Source organism: Galeopterus variegatus, unplaced genomic scaffold (assembly GCF_000696425.1).
Source record: "Galeopterus variegatus unplaced genomic scaffold, G_variegatus-3.0.2 Scaffold542, whole genome shotgun sequence".
NCBI classification, from domain to species: Eukaryota; Metazoa; Chordata; class Mammalia; order Dermoptera; family Cynocephalidae; genus Galeopterus; species Galeopterus variegatus.
Window position 1 is genome coordinate 514,906 of NW_007726653.1, and position 19,262 is coordinate 534,167.

The 19,262-nt window shown below is 40.7% G+C and overlaps 2 protein-coding genes across 2 annotated transcripts in view; both read left to right on the forward strand.

Moving 5' to 3' along the window:
• The window catches only part of LOC103588258 (ropporin-1), a 32,306-nt gene extending 25,559 nt beyond the window's left edge, over positions 1-6,747 (forward strand). The window contains exons 5-6 of the mRNA XM_008569901.1: positions 5,835-6,010; positions 6,537-6,747. Of these exons, the coding sequence (XP_008568123.1) occupies positions 5,835-6,010; positions 6,537-6,603 (243 nt within the window). The 3' untranslated portion in view covers positions 6,604-6,747. The remainder of the gene's footprint in view (positions 1-5,834; positions 6,011-6,536) is intronic.
• A 7,401-nt stretch (positions 6,748-14,148) lies between these two features.
• The window catches only part of CCDC14 (coiled-coil domain containing 14), a 38,397-nt gene continuing 33,283 nt past the window's right edge, over positions 14,149-19,262 (forward strand). The window contains exon 1 of the mRNA XM_008569904.1: positions 14,149-14,322. Within this exon, the coding sequence (XP_008568126.1) occupies positions 14,149-14,322 (174 nt within the window). The remainder of the gene's footprint in view (positions 14,323-19,262) is intronic.

A 19,262-nucleotide genomic window follows, 5' to 3' on the forward strand; every position in this document is an offset into this window, starting at 1 on the left:
CCAAATTTGACTTGTTTGACAACTGGAAAAGCCATTTTCTTGTGTTGAAGAAAAAGATACTGAAACCAGTTTTTATATTCATATATATGTGTGTGTGTGTGTATATATATATGAATCATTCAGCATATCTAAACACAATCTTGTTCTTTCTTTTCAAATATGCTTGGAATACATATTTGACACTTTTGTTTCTGGGAAAATTTAGCAGAAATATTGTAGTCCAACTTTACTGTGGGTTTCCTGTGCAACCTTTATCATAATCCTTCTTTAGAGAGAAGGAAAGGAGAGGCCATTTGTGGTTATTGCGTCTTTTTCTTCCTTGTCCTTTATACCAACATTTTACAATGAATACATTACTATCCACCAAAGAGGACAGGAAAACACAGCAGGGGCAGGTGAGTTATCAATCAGGACTGATCTCACTTCTATTAAAAAAGCCTCGAGGATTGGAGCAAATCACAAAAGGGAAAGTAAAAAATTGACACATTTTATTAAATTCTCACAGGGTTACAAATTTATTCACACCACATTCAAAGATGTTTTGGGGGGAAACACGCCTTTTTATCTTATCTGTAGTTCATTCTGATCTTGATCTACCCCACCCATTGATCCAATCCAGGAATTTTTTAGTTTGATGCAATAACTGAAGCCGCATAAAGATAAACTGTCCAGCCCCTCAGGTTTCTCCTCACCACGTCCTTTTCTCCGAGATGGCAATTGAGTGTATAGGGAAAGGGGTGACCCTAGGACGCCAGCCAGATTGGATTAGGGCCCACCCTAATGATTCATTTTAACTTAATTACCTTTTTAAGGTCCTTTCTCCAAATACAATCACATTCTCAGGTTCTGGGTATTAGGGCTTCAACAAATGAATTTGGGGGAGGGGGCAACAATTCAGCTCATAACAGCACCCCAAGAAAAAGGGCAACAGAACAAAGGCAGAAGGGGAACAGAGTTTTGAGAGAAGCAGAGAGGATGAGGAATTATGACGTTCTGTGCACACGCTCCCACCCCCTCTGAATTAAGTGGAAGCCTCTGGAATGATGCCATGCGCAGTGCTCCACAACGCTTTCCATGAGAGAGCCCCAGTAGCAGGAGAAAGTAAATGAAAGTGACCTGCTGCAAAGCCAAAATTTCTTTAACGTCGTGTGGTTTATTATTTTTAAATTAGTTTTAAAATTACTGAAGATTCTATTTCATAAAATAGCAATTTTTTTTTTTTTGGCGGCTGGCCAGTAGGGGGATATGATCCCTTGACCTTGGTGTTACAATACTGTGCTCTAACTAACTCAGCTAACCAGCCAGCTATAAAACAGCAACTTTTGTTAAAAGTAAATATGCAATATTTAAATATTAACTCAATCAAAATTAATAGTAATTAATTAATGCATATAATGTTTACATTATTTGCCATCAAGTAAAACTGTCACTCCAGAAGATGGGCCAAATTTATTCACATCCTCCTATACCTCCTGACATACAGATGTACACCCCTGGGTAACACACACCACAGTGAAAGGAGCACCATCTAGACACTCATTCTATTGAGGGAGAGGATGAGAGCAGAACAGCAAACATCAACTGCCAAGGAAGTTCGAGTCTCGTCTGGCCAGCCATGTGGGAGACATAGCAGCTACTGTTCATTCACGCAGCCACACCTAGTTCACCAGGACTGATTTTTCACTGATCCCTGGAAGGTGTGTAAGGATGTTCTGTACATCATCAGTTTCAGTAAACCACCAAGAGGTACAGGCATATCTCAGAGAGATTACAGGTTTGGTTCCAGATCACCACAATAAAATGAATATCTCAAGGAAATGAGTCACATGAATTTTTTGGTTTCCCAGTGCATATAAGAGTTATGTTTACACTATAGTCTACTAAGTATGCAACAGCATTTATGCTTTAAAAAATCATGTCCATACCTTATTTAAAAAATACTTTATTAACGGAAATCATGACATCTCATTTTGGAGCCTGCTGGCCACACTATAAAGAACAACTTGTGAAAAATAAAATAAAATAAAATAAAATAAAATACTTTATTGCTAAAAATGCTGACAATCATCCGAGCCTTCAGTGAGTTCTACTCTTTTTGCTGGTGGAGGGTCTAGCCTCGATGTTGATGGCTGCTGACTGATCAGGGTGGTGGCTGCTGAAGGCTGGTGTGACTGTGGCAATTTCCTAAAATAAGACAACAATGTAGTTTGCCATATCTATCGACTCCTCCTTTAATGAAAGATTTCTCTTTAGCATGTGGTTCTGTTTGTTAGCATTTTATCCACAGCAGAACTTTCAAAATTGGAGTCACTCCACTCAAATCCTGCTGCTACTTTATCAACTAAGTTTATGTAATATTCCAAATCTTTTGTGTTCATTTCAACAATTTTCACAACATTTTCACCAGGAGTAGATTCCACCTCAATAAACCACTTTCTTTGCTCATCCATAAGAAGCAACTCCTCATCTGCTAAAGTTTTGTCATGAGATTACAGAAATTCAGTCACATCTCCAGGCTTCACTTCTAATTCTAGTTCTCTTGCTATTTTCACCACATCTGCAGTTACTACCTCCACTGAGTCTTCAACCACTCAAATGTCATCCATGAGGGTAATAATAAATTTCTTCCAAACTTCTATTAATGTTGATATTTTGACCTCTTCCTATGACCTCTTCCCTATCAAAAATGTTATTATTGGCATCAAGAATGGTGAATCCTTGGGCCAGCCCAGTGGCGCACTGCTACAGTGCGCTGCTTGGGAAGCGCGGCGGCGCTCCCGCCGAGGGTTCGGATCCCACATACAGACTGGCCGCTCACTGGCTGAGCGAGGAGTGGGGGCAACACCGAGGGTTGCAATCCCGTTGCTGGTCCCGGTCCGGTACGGGCGCGACACTGAGGTTTGCGATCCGTTGCCAGTCACGAAAAAAAGACAAAAAGACAAAAAAAAAAAAAAAGAATGGTGAATCCTTTCCAGAAGATTTTCAATTTACTTCACCCAGATCCATCAGAGGAATCACTATGCATGGCAGCTATAACCTTACAAGATTTATTTTTTAAATAACAAGACTTGAAAGTTGAAATTCTTCTTTGATCCATGACTGTAGAATGGGTGTTATGTTAGCAGGCATGAAAACAAAACTATTCTCCTTGTACATCTTCATCAGAGCTCTTGGGTTACCAGAGGCATTGTCAATGAGCAGTAATATTTTGAAAGGAATCTTTTTTTCTGAGCAGTAGGTCTCAACAGAGGGCTTAAAACATTTAGTAAACCATGCTGTAAACTGATGCACTGTCATACGGGCTTTGTTGTTGTATTTATAGAGCATATGTGGAGAACCCTCATTCTTAAGGGTTCTAAGGTTTTCAGAATGGTAAATGAGCATTGGCTTCAACTTAAAGTCACCAGCTGCATTAGCCCCTAACAAGAGAGTGAGTCTGTTCTGTGAAGCCTTGAAGCCAGGCATTGACTTGACTTCTCTAGTTGTGCAGATTCTAGATGGCATCTTCTTCCAATAGAAGGCTGTTTCATCTACATTGAAAATCTGTCTGTTCTGTGAAGCCTTGAAGCCAGGCATTGACTTGACTTCTCTAGCTGTGCAGATTCTAGATGGCATCTTCTTCCAATAGAAGGCTGTTTCATCTACATTGAAAATCTGTTGTTTAGTGTAGCCACCTTCATCAATTATCTTAACTAGATTATGTGGTTTGAATGTACCCCAATATGGTGGTGGAAGGTGGGTGCTTTTAAGAGATGATTGGATCATGAGAATTGTGCCTTCATGAATGGATTGATCCATTCATGGAGTAATGGGTTGATGGTTTAATGGGTTGTCATGGGCATGGTTCTGATGACTTCATAAGGAGAGCTAGTGAAAAGGTTAGCTTGTTGCTCAGGCCATCCTTGCCCAGTGACACCTTGTGTTACTGTAGACAGTCACCACCAAGAAGAAGGCCCTTACCAGATGTGTTACCTGGACCTTGGACTTCCCAGCCTACAAAATGTCAGAAATAAATTTCAGTCCTTTATAAATTACCTAGTTTTAGATATTCTGTTATAGGCAACAGAAAGGGACTAACACATTAGATCTTCTACATAACCTGCTGCAGCTTCTCCAACACCTGCTGCGTCACCTTTTACTTTTATGTTATGGAGATGGCATCTTTCCTTAAACCTCATGAACTAACCTCTGTTAGCTTCAAATTTTCCTTCTGCAACTTCCTCACCTCTCTCAGCTCTCAAAGGATTGAAGAGAGGTAGGGCCTTACTCTGGATTAGGCTTTGGCTTAAGGGAACATTGTGGCTGGTTCTATCCAGACCACTAAAACTTTCTCCATGTCAGTAATAAGGCTGCTTCACTTTCTTATCATTCGTGTGTCACTGGAGCAGCACTTTTAATTTCCTCCAAGAACTTTTTCTTTGTATTCACAACTTGGCCAACTAGCACAAGAGGCCTAGCTTTGGGCCTCTGTCAGCTTTTCTACATGGCTTCCTCACTAAACTTAATCATTTCCAGCTTTTGATTTAGAGAGGTATGCAACTCTTCCTTTCACTTGAACCCTTCGAGGCCATTGTAGGATTATTAATTGGCCTAATTTCAATATTACCATGTCTCAGGGAAAAAGGAGGCCCAAGGACAGGGAGAGAGATGGGGGAATGGCCAGTTGGTGGGGCAGCCAGAACACACACATTTATCAAATTCACTGCCTTCTATGGGTGCTGATTGTGGTGTGCCAAAACAATTACTATAGTAGCATCAAAGATCACAGACCACCATAACAGGTATAACTATGAAACAGTTTGAAATATTGCAAGAATTACCAAAATGTGAGACACAGACACACAGTGAGCACATGCTGTTGGAAAAATGGCGCCAATAGACTTGCTCAACACAGGGTTGCCACAAACCTTCAATTTGTAAAAAGCACAGACACAGAATCTGTGAAGTTCAACAAAGTGAAGCACAATAGAATGAAGTATGCCTGTGTATGCCCACCCATTTCTGCTAATTCAGAGCTAAACCGGCCTTTCCTTGAATTATTCCTTTCCTTCATCCCATCATTTCACAACTCTTCAACTTGTGAAATTTATGCAAAGGGCAGATTCATTTAAAGATATAGGATCTGAACATGATTGTGTAATGTTCAAGTTCCATTATGAGGAGTGTTTACTTCTGTAGCAACCTTTCCATCAAAACTTCTGGCACTCATCATTTACCAATTTTTTCTCAGCAACAACAGGGTTAGTATTACGTAATATTAAGTATGAGATGATTCTATTTAGATGGATCCACATATTTTAGAAGAATGACTTTTATCTTGATGTGCAGCACCATATTCCCAGCATCTGGGACTCCTACCTTCCTAGGGACATTACCCTTCAAGAGAACTTCTTCCCTGCTGTGGCACTGTGACAAGTATCTTGCTGAAGTATGTACGCTAGACTAATTACCTCAACCCTTCTGAGATAACATTGGAGGACAATAATAGTAAGAAATCATCCTAATTTTATAGAATGCAAAATAAATTCACCTCCTCTAGTGAGGTTATTCTGATTAAAGTAACAACTACATTAAAGTATTCAGCAGTTTATAAACTTAATTCCTTGGAAGTAGCCCTCCAACAAAGAAAGAGAAAAGATACCTAGTAGATACTCAATATTTTTTTAGAATGAATTAAGTGACATTTGAATTTTAAAATTTCAAGTTTTCTAGAATTATAAGTCATTCCCACTTCATTTTATGAGAGCAATATTTTGGGGTTTTTTTCTAAACTGATCTCAGGAATCTAGCCTGAAAAAGTGACTTTCTCCTCATTTCGTCTTGCTGCTTTATAGACCATTGCCAAAACTCTCAAGATAGTGTGTGAAGTTTTATCATCTGACCGTGATGGTGGACCTCCCCGGATGCCTTTCAGCACCTTCCAGTTTCTCTACACATATATTGCTGAAGTGGATGGAGAGATCTCAGCATCACATGTCAGCAGAATGCTGAACTACATTGAACAGGAAGTGTAAGTAGACTTTTACCAATCGGGGGTAAAAGAATACCAGCAAGAAAATCCAGCAAACCAAGATATAGTGAAGTTACTATATTATTCTGTTCTGGGAACAGAGAAATATTGTGAGGAACATAAAAGACTATCAGAATGGGAAGGGCAAGGAGAAGGGAAAGGATGGTACAGGACAGTGATTCTTGGAGTGCTACTGAGACCAGCAGCATCATCACCTGGAAACATGATTAAAATGCCAACTCTCAGGCTGCCCTCTGGACCTGCTGAATCAAGAAGTCTGGGGTGAGACCCAGGAACCTGAGTCTTAGCAAGCCCTCCAGGCGACTGACTCATGCTTGGTTTTGACTAGCAGAATACTAGTGGAGGAGGAGGAGCAGGCAGTCAAGGGTTAAGAGAAAAAGAAAGAAGGGGATGGGGGCAGGAGCAGCAGCAGAACTAGTTGGTAGTGAGAGAGTTGCTTACATATTGTCTTTCTTAAGACTAATTGTTAAATGAACTAACCCCAGATATATATTTTTCCAAACAGAATTGGTCCTGATGGTTTAATCAAGGTAAATGACTTTACCCAAAACCCCAGGATTCGGCTGGAGTAAAAGCACAATTTTGGCGATTTAAAAGAAGATACAGAGATGATTATACTTCAAAATGACTGAATCCCCACATACCATCCAAAGTCAGTTTTCTTGTACAACTGGTACACACTAATAAACAATTAGGCAAACATGTGAAATCAGAAATGTATGGAATTAAGATATAAAATTGTTGGAACGAAACACATAGGTTACTAGGAGATTAGTATTCTTCCCACATGGACACTGAGTAAAATATCTAAGGAAGCATGGACAGAAAACACATTTCAAGTCAAAGCCAAAATTTCAGATTTGAAAAGGTAGAATGTTAAGCAGATAATTTTGTGATTGCTAGGTGTAATTTAGGTGAGTATCTTTTACATGGTCAATCAATGTTTTTACCAGTTTATTTCTCCATTTGTTGGTACTATGCAAGTCATTCATTCATTTACTTACCGATGTTTATTGAGGTTAGCTATGTGCCAGGAATAGGATTGTTAAATTTAAATTTCAGATAAACAGCAAATAATTTTTTTAGAGTTTGTTGTTTTGTTGTTGTTGTTGTTGTTCACTAATCCTGGCAATCCTAGCCAGCAACTATGCTGGCTTCTGGGAATGTTTATTGAGGTTAGCTATGTGCCAGGAATAGGATTATTAAATTTAAATTTCAGATAAACAGCAAATAATTTTTTTAGAGTTTGTTGTTTTGTTGTTGTTGTTGTTCACTAATCCTGGCAATCCTAGCCAGCAACTATGCTGGCTTCTGGGCATATAAAAACAAATCATATCTGAATTCTGCCCTCAAGGAGCTCATAGTCTAACTCTAAGATCAGACATGAACATAAATCACTTTAATGCCAGCGGCCATGAGAAGTACTAACAGAGTAGTCCAGAAATCATTATTAAAATATCAATGTCAAGAGATTTTTCCGAAACCGTATACAGGCATAATGGAACCCTCTAGGGAAAATCCCTTGCATAAGCCTCAGATGATCTGACAAGGTCTTAAAGATCTTTTTCTTCTTCAAAGGAAGCAGATGAGATTAACAGGCTGTGATTATTATCCTTAACGCCAGGTATGCCAAGGTCGCTGGATCAGTCCCTTGTATTTGTAATACTATCCCCTCTTAAAAGTTGTTTCTGCTCAAAAATCATATTAGATTGCATGCATTTATCTCTCCACATAAATTGGGCTAAATCTTGTGAATTAGTGTCTAAATAAATAAAAGGAGGCTGTGATTGGATGTCACTTTGGGCCCTTGATTTCTGCCTACGGTGAAACAATAAAAAGGTAAAACAAATTCTTCCCCCCACAGTCACTGGGCTGCACCTGCAGGGGGTGGGCAACAACTAATCCTGCCTGCTGTCTGCCTTCCTAGCCAAAGCGGCCCATCATTTATATCCATGCTGGGACTTAAGGCTGTTTGAAAAGGCTAAAGCACTGCAAGTGAAACCTGGCACTGTAATTAATCAGGACTAGAAAATGAGTAAAATCCTTTAACCTACCTCAGTTTCTTGGTGTCTCTCAATTTCTCTTTCATTGTGGCCAGAGAATTGAAATATGGTCTTGCCTGGGAATAGAGCATGAAGGAGGGCAGAGAGGGCAGCCCCAATTTGAAAGACACTAAAATAATAAAGTTCGTAAACATAACAAAAGCAAAATGGTCTTTGGTACATTTGAGAAAACAGATTGAAATCAGAAACTAAATCTCAGTAGCCCTGAGCATAATCCTCAAGAGTGAGGCTAATGAAATTCCAGCCATTGAAGTGTGTGTTGGACACAGATATGCAGTTATCTGTGCTACCATAGCTATCTGTGCTTACTGAGACTAAGCACAATCGGCAATACTGTTGTCACACTGCCAATTGTTCCTCTTCTAAGCCACCACTTGGTGTCCACCGTTTTCTTCCTCTCCTGCTCTGGTTCACTGCACAGTGCTTCCTTCTAATTTATTGACATTGCTAAGCCACAGCTGCTCACCAGAGACACAGCCTCCACAGCGCATCTGCCAAATCAGCCTGCTTCAGCAGTGAGCCCGAAGGTGGAGAACGGCTTTGCCCTCCACCTGGGCTATATCATATTAACAATATTATAAATACCGTATTAATGATATTAGCCAACATTTATTGAGCACTTGCTATATGTGAGCCACTCTGTACAATACTTTACGCACATTCTCAAATTTTTCTCTACAATCTGATCTTACAAAGTCAGTGTCATTATCCCCATTTTATAGATGAGGAAACAGAGAAATTAAGTTGTTCAATGTCACTGATGAGAAAGAATTTGGGTGCAGGTCTAACTCCAAAAACCTGTGCCACCTTGTATTATGCTCGATGCCTGTCTAGGTATGGGGTTTCTCCCCAGAAACAATCCCTGAGACAGGGATTTAACTGCCAATGGTTTATCTGGGAAACAATCCCAGGAACAGTTAAAAGGGAGTAGGAAGAGTAAGATAGTAATGGGAAGAAAGCCAATAAAGCATGTATTATCCATCCAGTTACCCCTGGACCTCAATACTGCCGGGGAACTCTGGGAGACAGTATAGAACATGTCTCAAAGTTATCCCAGTCTGAGGGGTGAGAAAGCCCTTTACCCATCGTTGGCTAAGGGCTGCTTCCTCACCAAATCCCCATTTGTCATTGACTGAGGACTGCTTCCAGTGGCATTAACTTTCTACATTTCTGGCAGAAAAAAAGTATTGCTTCTTTTGTTGCAGAAAAAAAGTCTCACAGGCAGGAAGTCATAAGTGTTCACAATAAGCGGCCAACAGGATCTGCTTCAATGCCTTACAGAGATTTTAATAAAACAAATTTCTGACATTTTAATCACTATGAATGTTTCTCTCCTTGGGTCAAACACAAGTCCATGGAGGCTGCAGGGCAGTAGTGACTGACATTGTGCTGTTATCAAAAGACACACCTAACCACACACCTGGCTCATTGTCCCCAACCAACTATTTCTTCCTTGCGATGAGATCATTCCAAAGGGGCTCTCTTGATCCTTGCTGCCAACAGACCCATCCCACTGGCCTTCCTATCATGATCGGCAATATCTGAATCCTAGCGTGATCCCAATTAAGCTGTCAAACTGAGACCCTTGTAATATATGGTTTGTATTTCTCCCTTAAAAAGAAAAAACATTCAGGAAGCAATAAAGTCAGGATTTTATAAAGAAAAAGAAGTGGGTTCTCTTTCTCCTAAATTAAGCTATTTTGATTAAAGTGAAGACTGCAGATACATTTAAAACTTCAGTGGGAAATGCAAAGATTATGGCTCAATTCCATCTTCTCTGTGTTCCAAGCCTTTCCCCTCCTTGATGCTGTTTGGTTAGGGACCTACCGTCCCTAGTTAACCACCAGCTTTCAGGATAACCAGGGCCCTGCAACAGAAGGAACTGAACATTTCAGTGTGGAAGGCTGGTGTTGAATTAGGTTATAAAAGTAATCTTACTGAAATCCTTGGAGAGGCTTCTGAATATTTCAGAAATGTGCACATTAGCATTTTTCTGAGAAAAAAAATGGCAGAGCTTTTGGCAAATTCTCAAAGTTGTATATGATCTCAAGGGGTCAAGAACTCTCGGGTTCAAAATAACTCCAGAAAGTACCAAATGGCTTGAGGAAAGGCAACAGGTCAGTCTCTCAGATCTTTCCAAGCAGAACGGGGCTCATGCTCCCAACATGTGACTTACTATCAGCAGGCTCTTACTTTTTGAATCTTATATCCAGGCTGTAAATCTGTATTTTTAGTTTAGATCTTCATATACTTGCAACTTTGGTTGTTTCTATAAACTGGAACATAGTCAAACGTAAACAAAGACTTTCACACTTTAGAGGTGAGCCAATTGGAAAAGTCATTGGTCCAATGTGCTGCATTAGAAAAGACTGGGTAGACCAAGCAGAGTTGTGTGCACGATACTAGAGGGAATAAACCTCCAGATCAGGCTCAAAAGGGTAGTACTGGGTGGTGATCCTGAGTCTCAAGCATTCAGTTAGCTGTCAGACCCAATGTACCAAAGCAGGCCAAACAATGGTTGGTTCATTTATTTACCCAACAAATGATTTTAAAATCCCTACTATGAGCAAGGCATTCTGCTAGGCACTGGGGATACTGCTCTGAACAAGATAAGGTCCCTTCTTTAATAAAGATTAAATTCTGCTTGGGAAGACAAACATTACGTTAACACACAATTATAATTGCAAGAAATGGTGCTATGACATCATAGTACAGGGGCACATGGCCTAGTTTGCAGGGGTAGGATAGAGAAGTGGAAGGAAAGGCTTTCTTGAGGAAGTAGGCTGAGAGCAAACTCAGAAGCCTCTGGCGTCAGCTGCCACAGATAACTCAGAAATGTACATCTGTGGCCCACACCTCTTTGCCAAGCTCCAGACTCAAATGTCCAGTAGCCGGAATCTCCTCGTGGATGACTCCAAGGCACTCCCTAATTCAACATGTCCCAAAATAGCTTCCTAGTTTGCATTATTTTCATAATAAACGTAAATACCTTCCCCTTGCCTTACTTCCCAAATCTATTACCGTGTCCTATCCATTTTACTTCCTATGCTTCCCTTGAATCTCTCCTCTTCATCTCTCCTTCCAATCCCCACCCACTTCCCCCATTTCCACCCACCTCCTCATATTTCATCCGGACTTCCTATCAGTTTGGTCCTGGTAGGAAACAGAAGACGCTCAGCTGAGATTCTGAAGATAATTTTAAAAAGGTTTACAGAGGTGTGAACAAGGAAACCAACAAGGGGTCTTGAGGCACCCAGGGACTGGCAAACCATTATCATCCCTAAAACTGAAGGGATAAGGGGAGGAAATGTTTTCCTGGAGCCTGGAGAGAACTGGAGCCCCAGAGGCTCCCCTGAGAGCTGTTGTTGCAGAGGGCCACTGGTGCTGAGATGGGTAGAGTACCCCAATCTCTCTCCTCCTTTTCTACTGACCAAACTGAACCCAAAGCTGGAAGGCAACTTTGCAGGCCGTAGGGTCTCTGTTGCAACTACTCAATTCTGCAGTTGTAGCACAGACAATAAATAAACATGAGTGTGGCTGTACTCCAATAAAATTTTATTTATGACACTGAGATGATTTTCATGTAATTTTCATATGTGACAAAATATTGTGTTTTTTAAATTTTTTTAAAAAATATTTAAAAATGTGAAAACTTCTCACAGACTGTACCAAAAAACGACAGCAGACTAGATTTGGCCAGAAACTGTAGACTTCGGACTCCCGCTTTACACTACAGCCAGCGATCTTGGTGAAACATCAGTCAGTTCATGGTGCTACCTGCTTAAACTTTTACACATTCCCATTACCTTTAGGATAATAACCCAAATGTGGCCTATGGGGACTGCATAGTCTGACCCCTACATACATTTCCAACCACACTGTCTATACGGCAGCCACAGGCCCTCTCACGATTCTTCTTACTTTATATCATGCTGTCTCCACATGTTTAGAATACTCTTCTCTCCGCACTCCACCTAGCTCATTTTCAGATCTCAGTTCACTGCAGCATTATTTTATAATAGCAAATAACAAACCAAAAAAAAAAGGGGGGGGGCCATAAAATTCCAAACAGTAGGGAAATGGATAATGGAACACCAGGTAGCCATTTTATCATTGAAGATTAATGAGGAACAATGTTGATGAGATATTAAGAGAAAACACTCATGTCACAGTAATATGTATCATATCATATTGTTATACATATATACGGGTGGAAAAAACCTGGAAGGGAATGCACCAAACTGTTAAGAGTGGTAATCCCTGGGTAGTGGGATTACAGACGATTTTTTTCTTTTTGTTTATCTATCTTTTCTAAAATAAACATGCATTAATTAAGAAAAACCAATAAAAATTTAAAAAATCAATTTATGTAGGAAAAAACTCTGGAATCTCATGTTGTTACAGGCACCAAGTTTGGCTGCCCTTTCACCAGAAACAAAAGACTCGAAAGTCTGATGTTGATAGAAGGATTATTATCAGGTGCCTGAGCAGACAGCCAAACTAAAATGGTCTCAAAAGCTCAGGGGCCTCAGCAACGTTTTTAAAGGGAAAAGTGTAGAGGTGGGGAAGGGAAGGTTATTCCCATCAGGTAGCTGCTAGTGCAGCCTCGCAGACTCTGGGCTAGTCATTATCTCAAGGTCAGTCCTGTAACTCTTCAACTTATCCTTGAAACACGGGTGTCATCTGGTTCCCACAAGCTGGATGGCACTAAATTCTGCATCAATTTCCCATGAGCTATGCTATAAGTCAAAGTTAGAAAAAGACTGGGCCGGCCCGGTGGCGCACTGGATAGTGCGCCGCTTGGGAAGTGTGGCGGCGCTCCCGCCCGAGGGTTCGGATCCCACATACAGACCGGTTCCCGCTCACTGGCTGAGCGAGGCGCGGGAGCAGTGCTGAGGATTGCGATCCCGTTGCCGGTCCCCGGTCCGGTACGGGGGCAACACTGAGGGTTGCGATCCGTTGCCGGACACGGAAAAAGACAAAAGACAAAAAAAAAAAAAAAAAAAAGTTAGAAAAAGACTTCTTTATGGCTAGCAGTACGCTTAAAGCTATATGCTGCAAACTGGCTCTTCTAAGGGTAATTATCTATGACTATTTGCTTGTGGGCTCTTACAAGTTTAATATGTTAAAAATTCACGAGAGGGATGGGGAAGGAAAGGTTTTCACAGTTTAAACTAACTCAAAACTAAATTTACCAAATAAATACTCAAGTTTCCTAAAATTACTCAGTATGAAAGTGTAATATATTGGTGGAATGTGTAATATATTGGTAATATATTGCAATCTATAATAGATTTTAGTTCCTGAGCTTTGCTATTAATTGTAACAGACTTTTAAAAGGTAGTTCTTTTTCCTATTTAAAAAAATAGAATCAACTGAGTTATTAGTTTCTCCCCAATTTGACTTAAAATTTAACCCAAAACTAAAGGCCTTAATAACCAATGTCTAATCCCCATTAAAATTAGTGCAGCACGTCAATGGGTAAGAATACTGTCATTCTTCATTAACAGTAACTACCTAGACAGAAGTACCATGGAAGTAAAACCACAGTCGCGATTAATGGGCACCGTTCTGAGATCAGTGGCCACAGTGAATAATTTTGAACCCGCCATCAGAGTCATGTAAAGATTACAATCCCAAAGTTTGATTTTTATTGAATATCAAGAACAAAATCATTCAAAAAGGCGTACAAAACTCCGAACTAAAAATGAAGAGCTAACACCCAAGAGTCGAGCGCAATTCCTCCTGACAAGAACTCGTCAATCTCTACCCCAGTCTCTTCCTCTGGCGCTGGCGGGACCTGGTCCCCCAGCAGTCCTCCATCACAAGCCCTCGGAACAGGACTCCAAACTCATCAAGCGTTCAGGGCCGGGATCCGCCCAGCCTAGCGCCTAGGCTCCTGGCCCCGTCCCTCCCTCTTGGCCCCGCCCCGTTCTTCGGCTTTCTGCACCCTCCGCCTTTGTGTGACGAGCGCGGGAGCGGGAGGGGCCTATTGCGCACGCCCAGAGCGCCAGGCCGGGAGCCGGAGAAGGGCCATGACGGCGCGCCGGTACTATGAAGCGCGGAGTTCGGCGGGCTCCTTCCCGGAAGCGGAAGCTCGGGGGACGGGCCAAGGAGGACCGGGAACCCACGGCGGTTAATTCCTTTTGCCGTGTGGCTTCACTTCCCTACGTCTGGGCTTTTCTGAGGCTGCGGGAGATGGTCAGGTCCGGATCTCGACCGGGCCAGGTGAGGGCTGCGGACCTGAGGGGTGCACTATGGGGCCGGAAAGGGACTGAGGGGGTTTTTGGCCCGGGAGGCGTGTAAAACTCTGCTTGAAAAAAATAAAAACAGAGAAGGCGGCTGCATTAAAAGTGCTGGGACAGGGGGAGTGGGGAGACACTTAATCTTCCCGTCCTCACACAGCCGCTCCGTCCATTTAAATCGTCGTCGCCCTGCAGAGCGCTGGCTTCGGGGCGAGCCCCAGCCATCGCCGCTCGGTCGAGTGGCTTAACGTCTCCTAGCTTCAGTGCATCGTTGCAACAAATGCAGCTTCCCAGCTCCTCCACGAGCGCCACTGTTAGCGGATCTTTCGTCACTATTGCTGGTGGTTTTTTTTATCGCCGCTCGGTCGAGTGGCTTAACGTCTCCTAGCTTCAGTGCATCGTTGCAACAAATGCAGCTTCACAGCTCCTCCACGAGCGCCACTGTTAGCGGATCTTTCGTCACTATTGCTGGTGGTTTTTTTTTTTTTTTTTTTGCAAGGTGACTTCTAAAAATTCGCTATTACTGGAAAAAATTTTGCGGAGATACCATATTATCTCATCACTACAAGCTTCTGTTCTTCATCAGAAAGGGTGGTACTAAAATTCCTTGGATAAAAGAAAGTTTCACATTTTCAAAATTCATTGTCCACGGAATTTGTAAACCAAATCTGTGTAACTAGATTAAAAAGGCATTCATGTAAAAGACATGGAGGAACACAAAAATGCAAGTAATAGCTGAATAACCAGGCTTGGAAAGCCAAGATGTGTTTCTGGAGGTTGGGGACCACACCAGATTTTCATCAAGACACTGTCCTTAACAGAAAAATGTATAAATTATTTTCTTCCTTGTACCTCAAATGCCTGCCCCTCGTTGCAGCTAAATGATTCAGCTTAAAATCCGACTCGTCTTTTTCAAGGTAAATCCCATTCTTTGGCCTGGCAACACAGCCATTTTTGATCCTTTTCAGCCCCCGCTTGTATTCCAGTCATGTCCTGCACTGTTTACCTGTTTGCCCTGCACTCCCCTGGGTGCTCCACACCCTCTTATGCTTCCATTCCTTTGCACTCTTCTGCTCAGAATGCCCTTCTGTGCCTGATATTGCTACTTTCCATCTCCTATTCCTCAGCTGAAGGGCCATCTCTAGAAGGCTTGCCTAGCACCCTCACCTCTCTATTGGTTGGGTGCCCCTCAATCCCCGTTTTGCACCTTGTAATAACCTTTATCAAACCACTTTTCAGGCGAAAGGCGTTGCTACTCTATCTGCCTCTGCTACTAGACTATTTTGTCTGTATATCTTCAAGGCCTTGGACAGCACCTGGCATATGGTAGATTTTCAGGGAATGAATCAACTACTTCTCACCATAGACTCCCTACTTAGAGTGATCTTTCTATCCTTAATATATGCAGCTCTTTTTTTTCCCCTTGCTTCACATATCAACACACCTATAAAGCTGTCTTCTTCATTAGTGTAAACCTTACACTTTTTTTCAAGACCTGGCTGGAGACTAACATTCTTCATGAATACTTTCAGACCAGCCCCACTTTTATAACTCTTTCTCTTATGTTGAATGAACTCAGACAATGTGCATTCAGCAAAGAGAAAAACGTCGTTTTTGTACTTATAGTCACCTGCAGATTCAGATTCCAGTTATGCCACTACTGTTGTAGCGATGGTAAACAAACTGTTTTTTACCTCTCCGAGTCTCCTATCCCTTAGCTATAAAATAGGTACCAATAGATTCAAAATTCTGCCTCAAAGAATTTGGGAGATTAAATGAGAGAACTTGGTAAAACATCTGTCAAATTGTTGGCACAGACATGCAACAAAATTTAGTTCCCTTAAATACACTTAGTTTGCTACCATCTTATTGATGATAATAGCAACTAACATTTACTTACTGTGTGACAGCTACTAAGTGATTTTATATATTATGTATATTAACTCATTTAATTTTTACAATAGCATGTGTTACCTTCAGTGTTTTAATTCAGGGTTGGAAAGTTCAAATAATTTCCCAACAGTTACACAGCTAGTTAGCTGTGGAAACAGGATTCAGACTCACATAGCTGGTGTCAGAGTCCATTCTTTTTTTAAACATTATACTATACTTAGTAGTACATTATACTATACTTTGAACAAGCCACCCTTCTGAACTTTAGGTTCTCACCTCACAGAAATAATGACAGCTCATAGGGTGCAGATTAAGTGGAAATGAAAGGCTTTAGTACACTAAATCATTCTACAAGGGTAATATTATCTTGCATTTGTTGGTAGGAGATATGACTACTAAGAAATGCTTAGGGCCGGCCCAGTGGCGCACTGCTATAGTGCGCCGCTTGGGAAGCGCGGTGGCGCTCCCACCGAGGGTTCGGATCCCGCATGCGGACCGGCCGCTCACTGGCTGAGCGAGGGGCGTGAGCAACACTGAGGGTTGCGATCTGTTGCCGGTCACGAAAAAAGACAAAAAAAAGGAAAAAAAAAAAAAAAAAGCTTATATTCTCAAATAGCAAAATTAAAAGTTTAATGATAATACCCAGTGGAGGTAAGTGTGAGATAAAACAGGCTGACTCCCTCCTGTATTGTGATTTGGGACACACTTTTTTGGAGAGCAGTTTTGCAGTTTGTTTCAAGGACCATTAAGCTGATAATAACTTTTTACCAAGTAATTCTGCTTTTAATCCTAAACAGAAAAAGTCTATTTTCAGTATATAGAAAGGTTTATTCCAGGTTTGCTTTTTTAATTGTGAAAAATATGAAGCAAGCCAAGGGTATATTACGTTACTTCCACTGAAGGAAATATCATACAACCATTAAAATTTTTTGAATATTAATACATAAAAAGATTTAAAAGTAAAAAAACACAAGATATAAAATTGCATTATGACTAAGTAAAAATGCATATGAAAAAATATTGGCATCCTCACTAGCAAAGAGCAGATGTAATGCCTAAATCTTGTCCATTGAATGGCTTCTTAGAGAAATGACCAGCTCCAGGGCTGAGGCAGGGGAATTATAAGATCAGCCTGGATGCATCAGTCTAAAGAGCGTCTGCACAGCAAAGGAAATGATTAACAGTGAAAAGACAACTTACAGAATGGGACAAAATATTTTCAAGCCATATATCTGATAGTTAATATCTAAAATATATACAGAAGTACTTCAAAAAGTTTGTGGAAAAGTAGAATTAAAAGATAATATGAATCTGGTTGGCTGGTAGAGTGTGAACTAAGGTCAAGGGTTCAATCCCTGTACTGTCCAGCTGCCAAAAAAAAGAAAATGGGTGAAAGATAATAGGAGTCTTTCCATGAACTTTTTGATGTATCCTCATGTAAGGAATTCCAACAACTCAGAAGCAAGAAAATAAAAAACCTAATTGAAAAATGAGCAAAGGGGCTGAGCCCGTGGCGCACTCGGGAGAGTGCGGCGCTGGGAGCGCTGCGTGGGTTCGGATCCTATATAGGGATGACCGGTGCGCTCACAGCGCTCACTGGCTGAGCGCGGTGCGGCCGGTCTCAAAAAGGACAAAAAAAAAGAAAAATGAGCAAAGGATTTGAATAGACATTTCTCCAAAGAAAATTTACAGATGGCTAACAGGTATGTGAAAAGAGGCTCAACATTACTAATTAGGGAAGTGCAAATTAAAACTACAATGAAATATCACCTAACACCTGTTAGGATGGCTTATCAGAGGAACAAAAACAACTATTGGTGAGGATGTAGAAAAGTTGGAACCCTTGTGCACTGTTGGTGAGAATATAAAACCGTGCAGCCACTATGGAAAACAGTACGGAGTTTCTTCAAAAAATTCAAAATAGAACTATCATGTGATCCAGCAATCCCACTTTGGGGTATTTATCCAAAATAATTGAAATCAAAAAATCTCAGAGATATTTGCACTATCATGTTTATTGCAGCATTATTCTCAATAGCCAAGATGTGGAAACCTAAATATCTAGAGATGAATGGATAAAGAAAATATGGTATATACATACAATAGAATAGTATTCAGCCTTAAGAAAAGAAGAAAATGCTGCCATATGCAATAATAGTGATGAACCTTGAGGATGTTTTGTTTTGTTTATTGTGTTTTTTTCTAAACCTTGAGGATATTATGTTAAGTGAAATAAGCTGGTCACAGAAGGACAAATAGTACATGATTCCACTAATCTCAGGTATCTAAAATAGTCAAACTCAGAAGCAGAGAGTAAAATGGAGGTTGTTGGGCTGGGGGGCGGGGGGAAATGGAGTTGCTATTCATCTGCTATAAAGATTCAGTTATGTAGGATGAGTAAGTTCTGGAGATCTGCTGTACAACATTGTGCCTATGGTTAACAATACTGTATTTTGTTAAGAGGGTAGATCTAATGTTAAATATTCTTATGACAATTAAAAAAAAAAAAGCCTGGAGCACCTGCTTGTTACTTGTTGCAAAAAGTAAGGAACATCTCAAAAAAATGATGGGAACGTATTTAAATGATACAGGAACGAACATGAAGGGACTCCCCCTGACTAAATCTGGGACAATTTGAGCATCAAAATAGAAAGTGATAATAATGGGTCATAACCCACTGACTAAAATAGAAATCAATTAGTCTACTAGAAAGTAATCAAGGAAGAAAGAAAAGTGCTTCCCTAAAGTTGAATGCCAGCTGATAAATGTAAAAGGAATGATGTAGTTAGAAAATCACCATTTGACTAACAATTGATTCAGGCAAGAATCATCAATGGATGCTAAAACTACTGGGTTAAAGTTTGGTGACTGGAATATCTGCATAGTCTCAAAGTATCTCCCCACGAAATGCTTAATGATAACAAAAGTGAAAGTAGTAGCCTTTCGGTGAAAAGCCTGGCAGATATCATCTTTTTTTTTTTTTTTTTTTTTTTTTTTTTTTTTTTTTTTTTTTTTTTTCCGTTCCCCCAA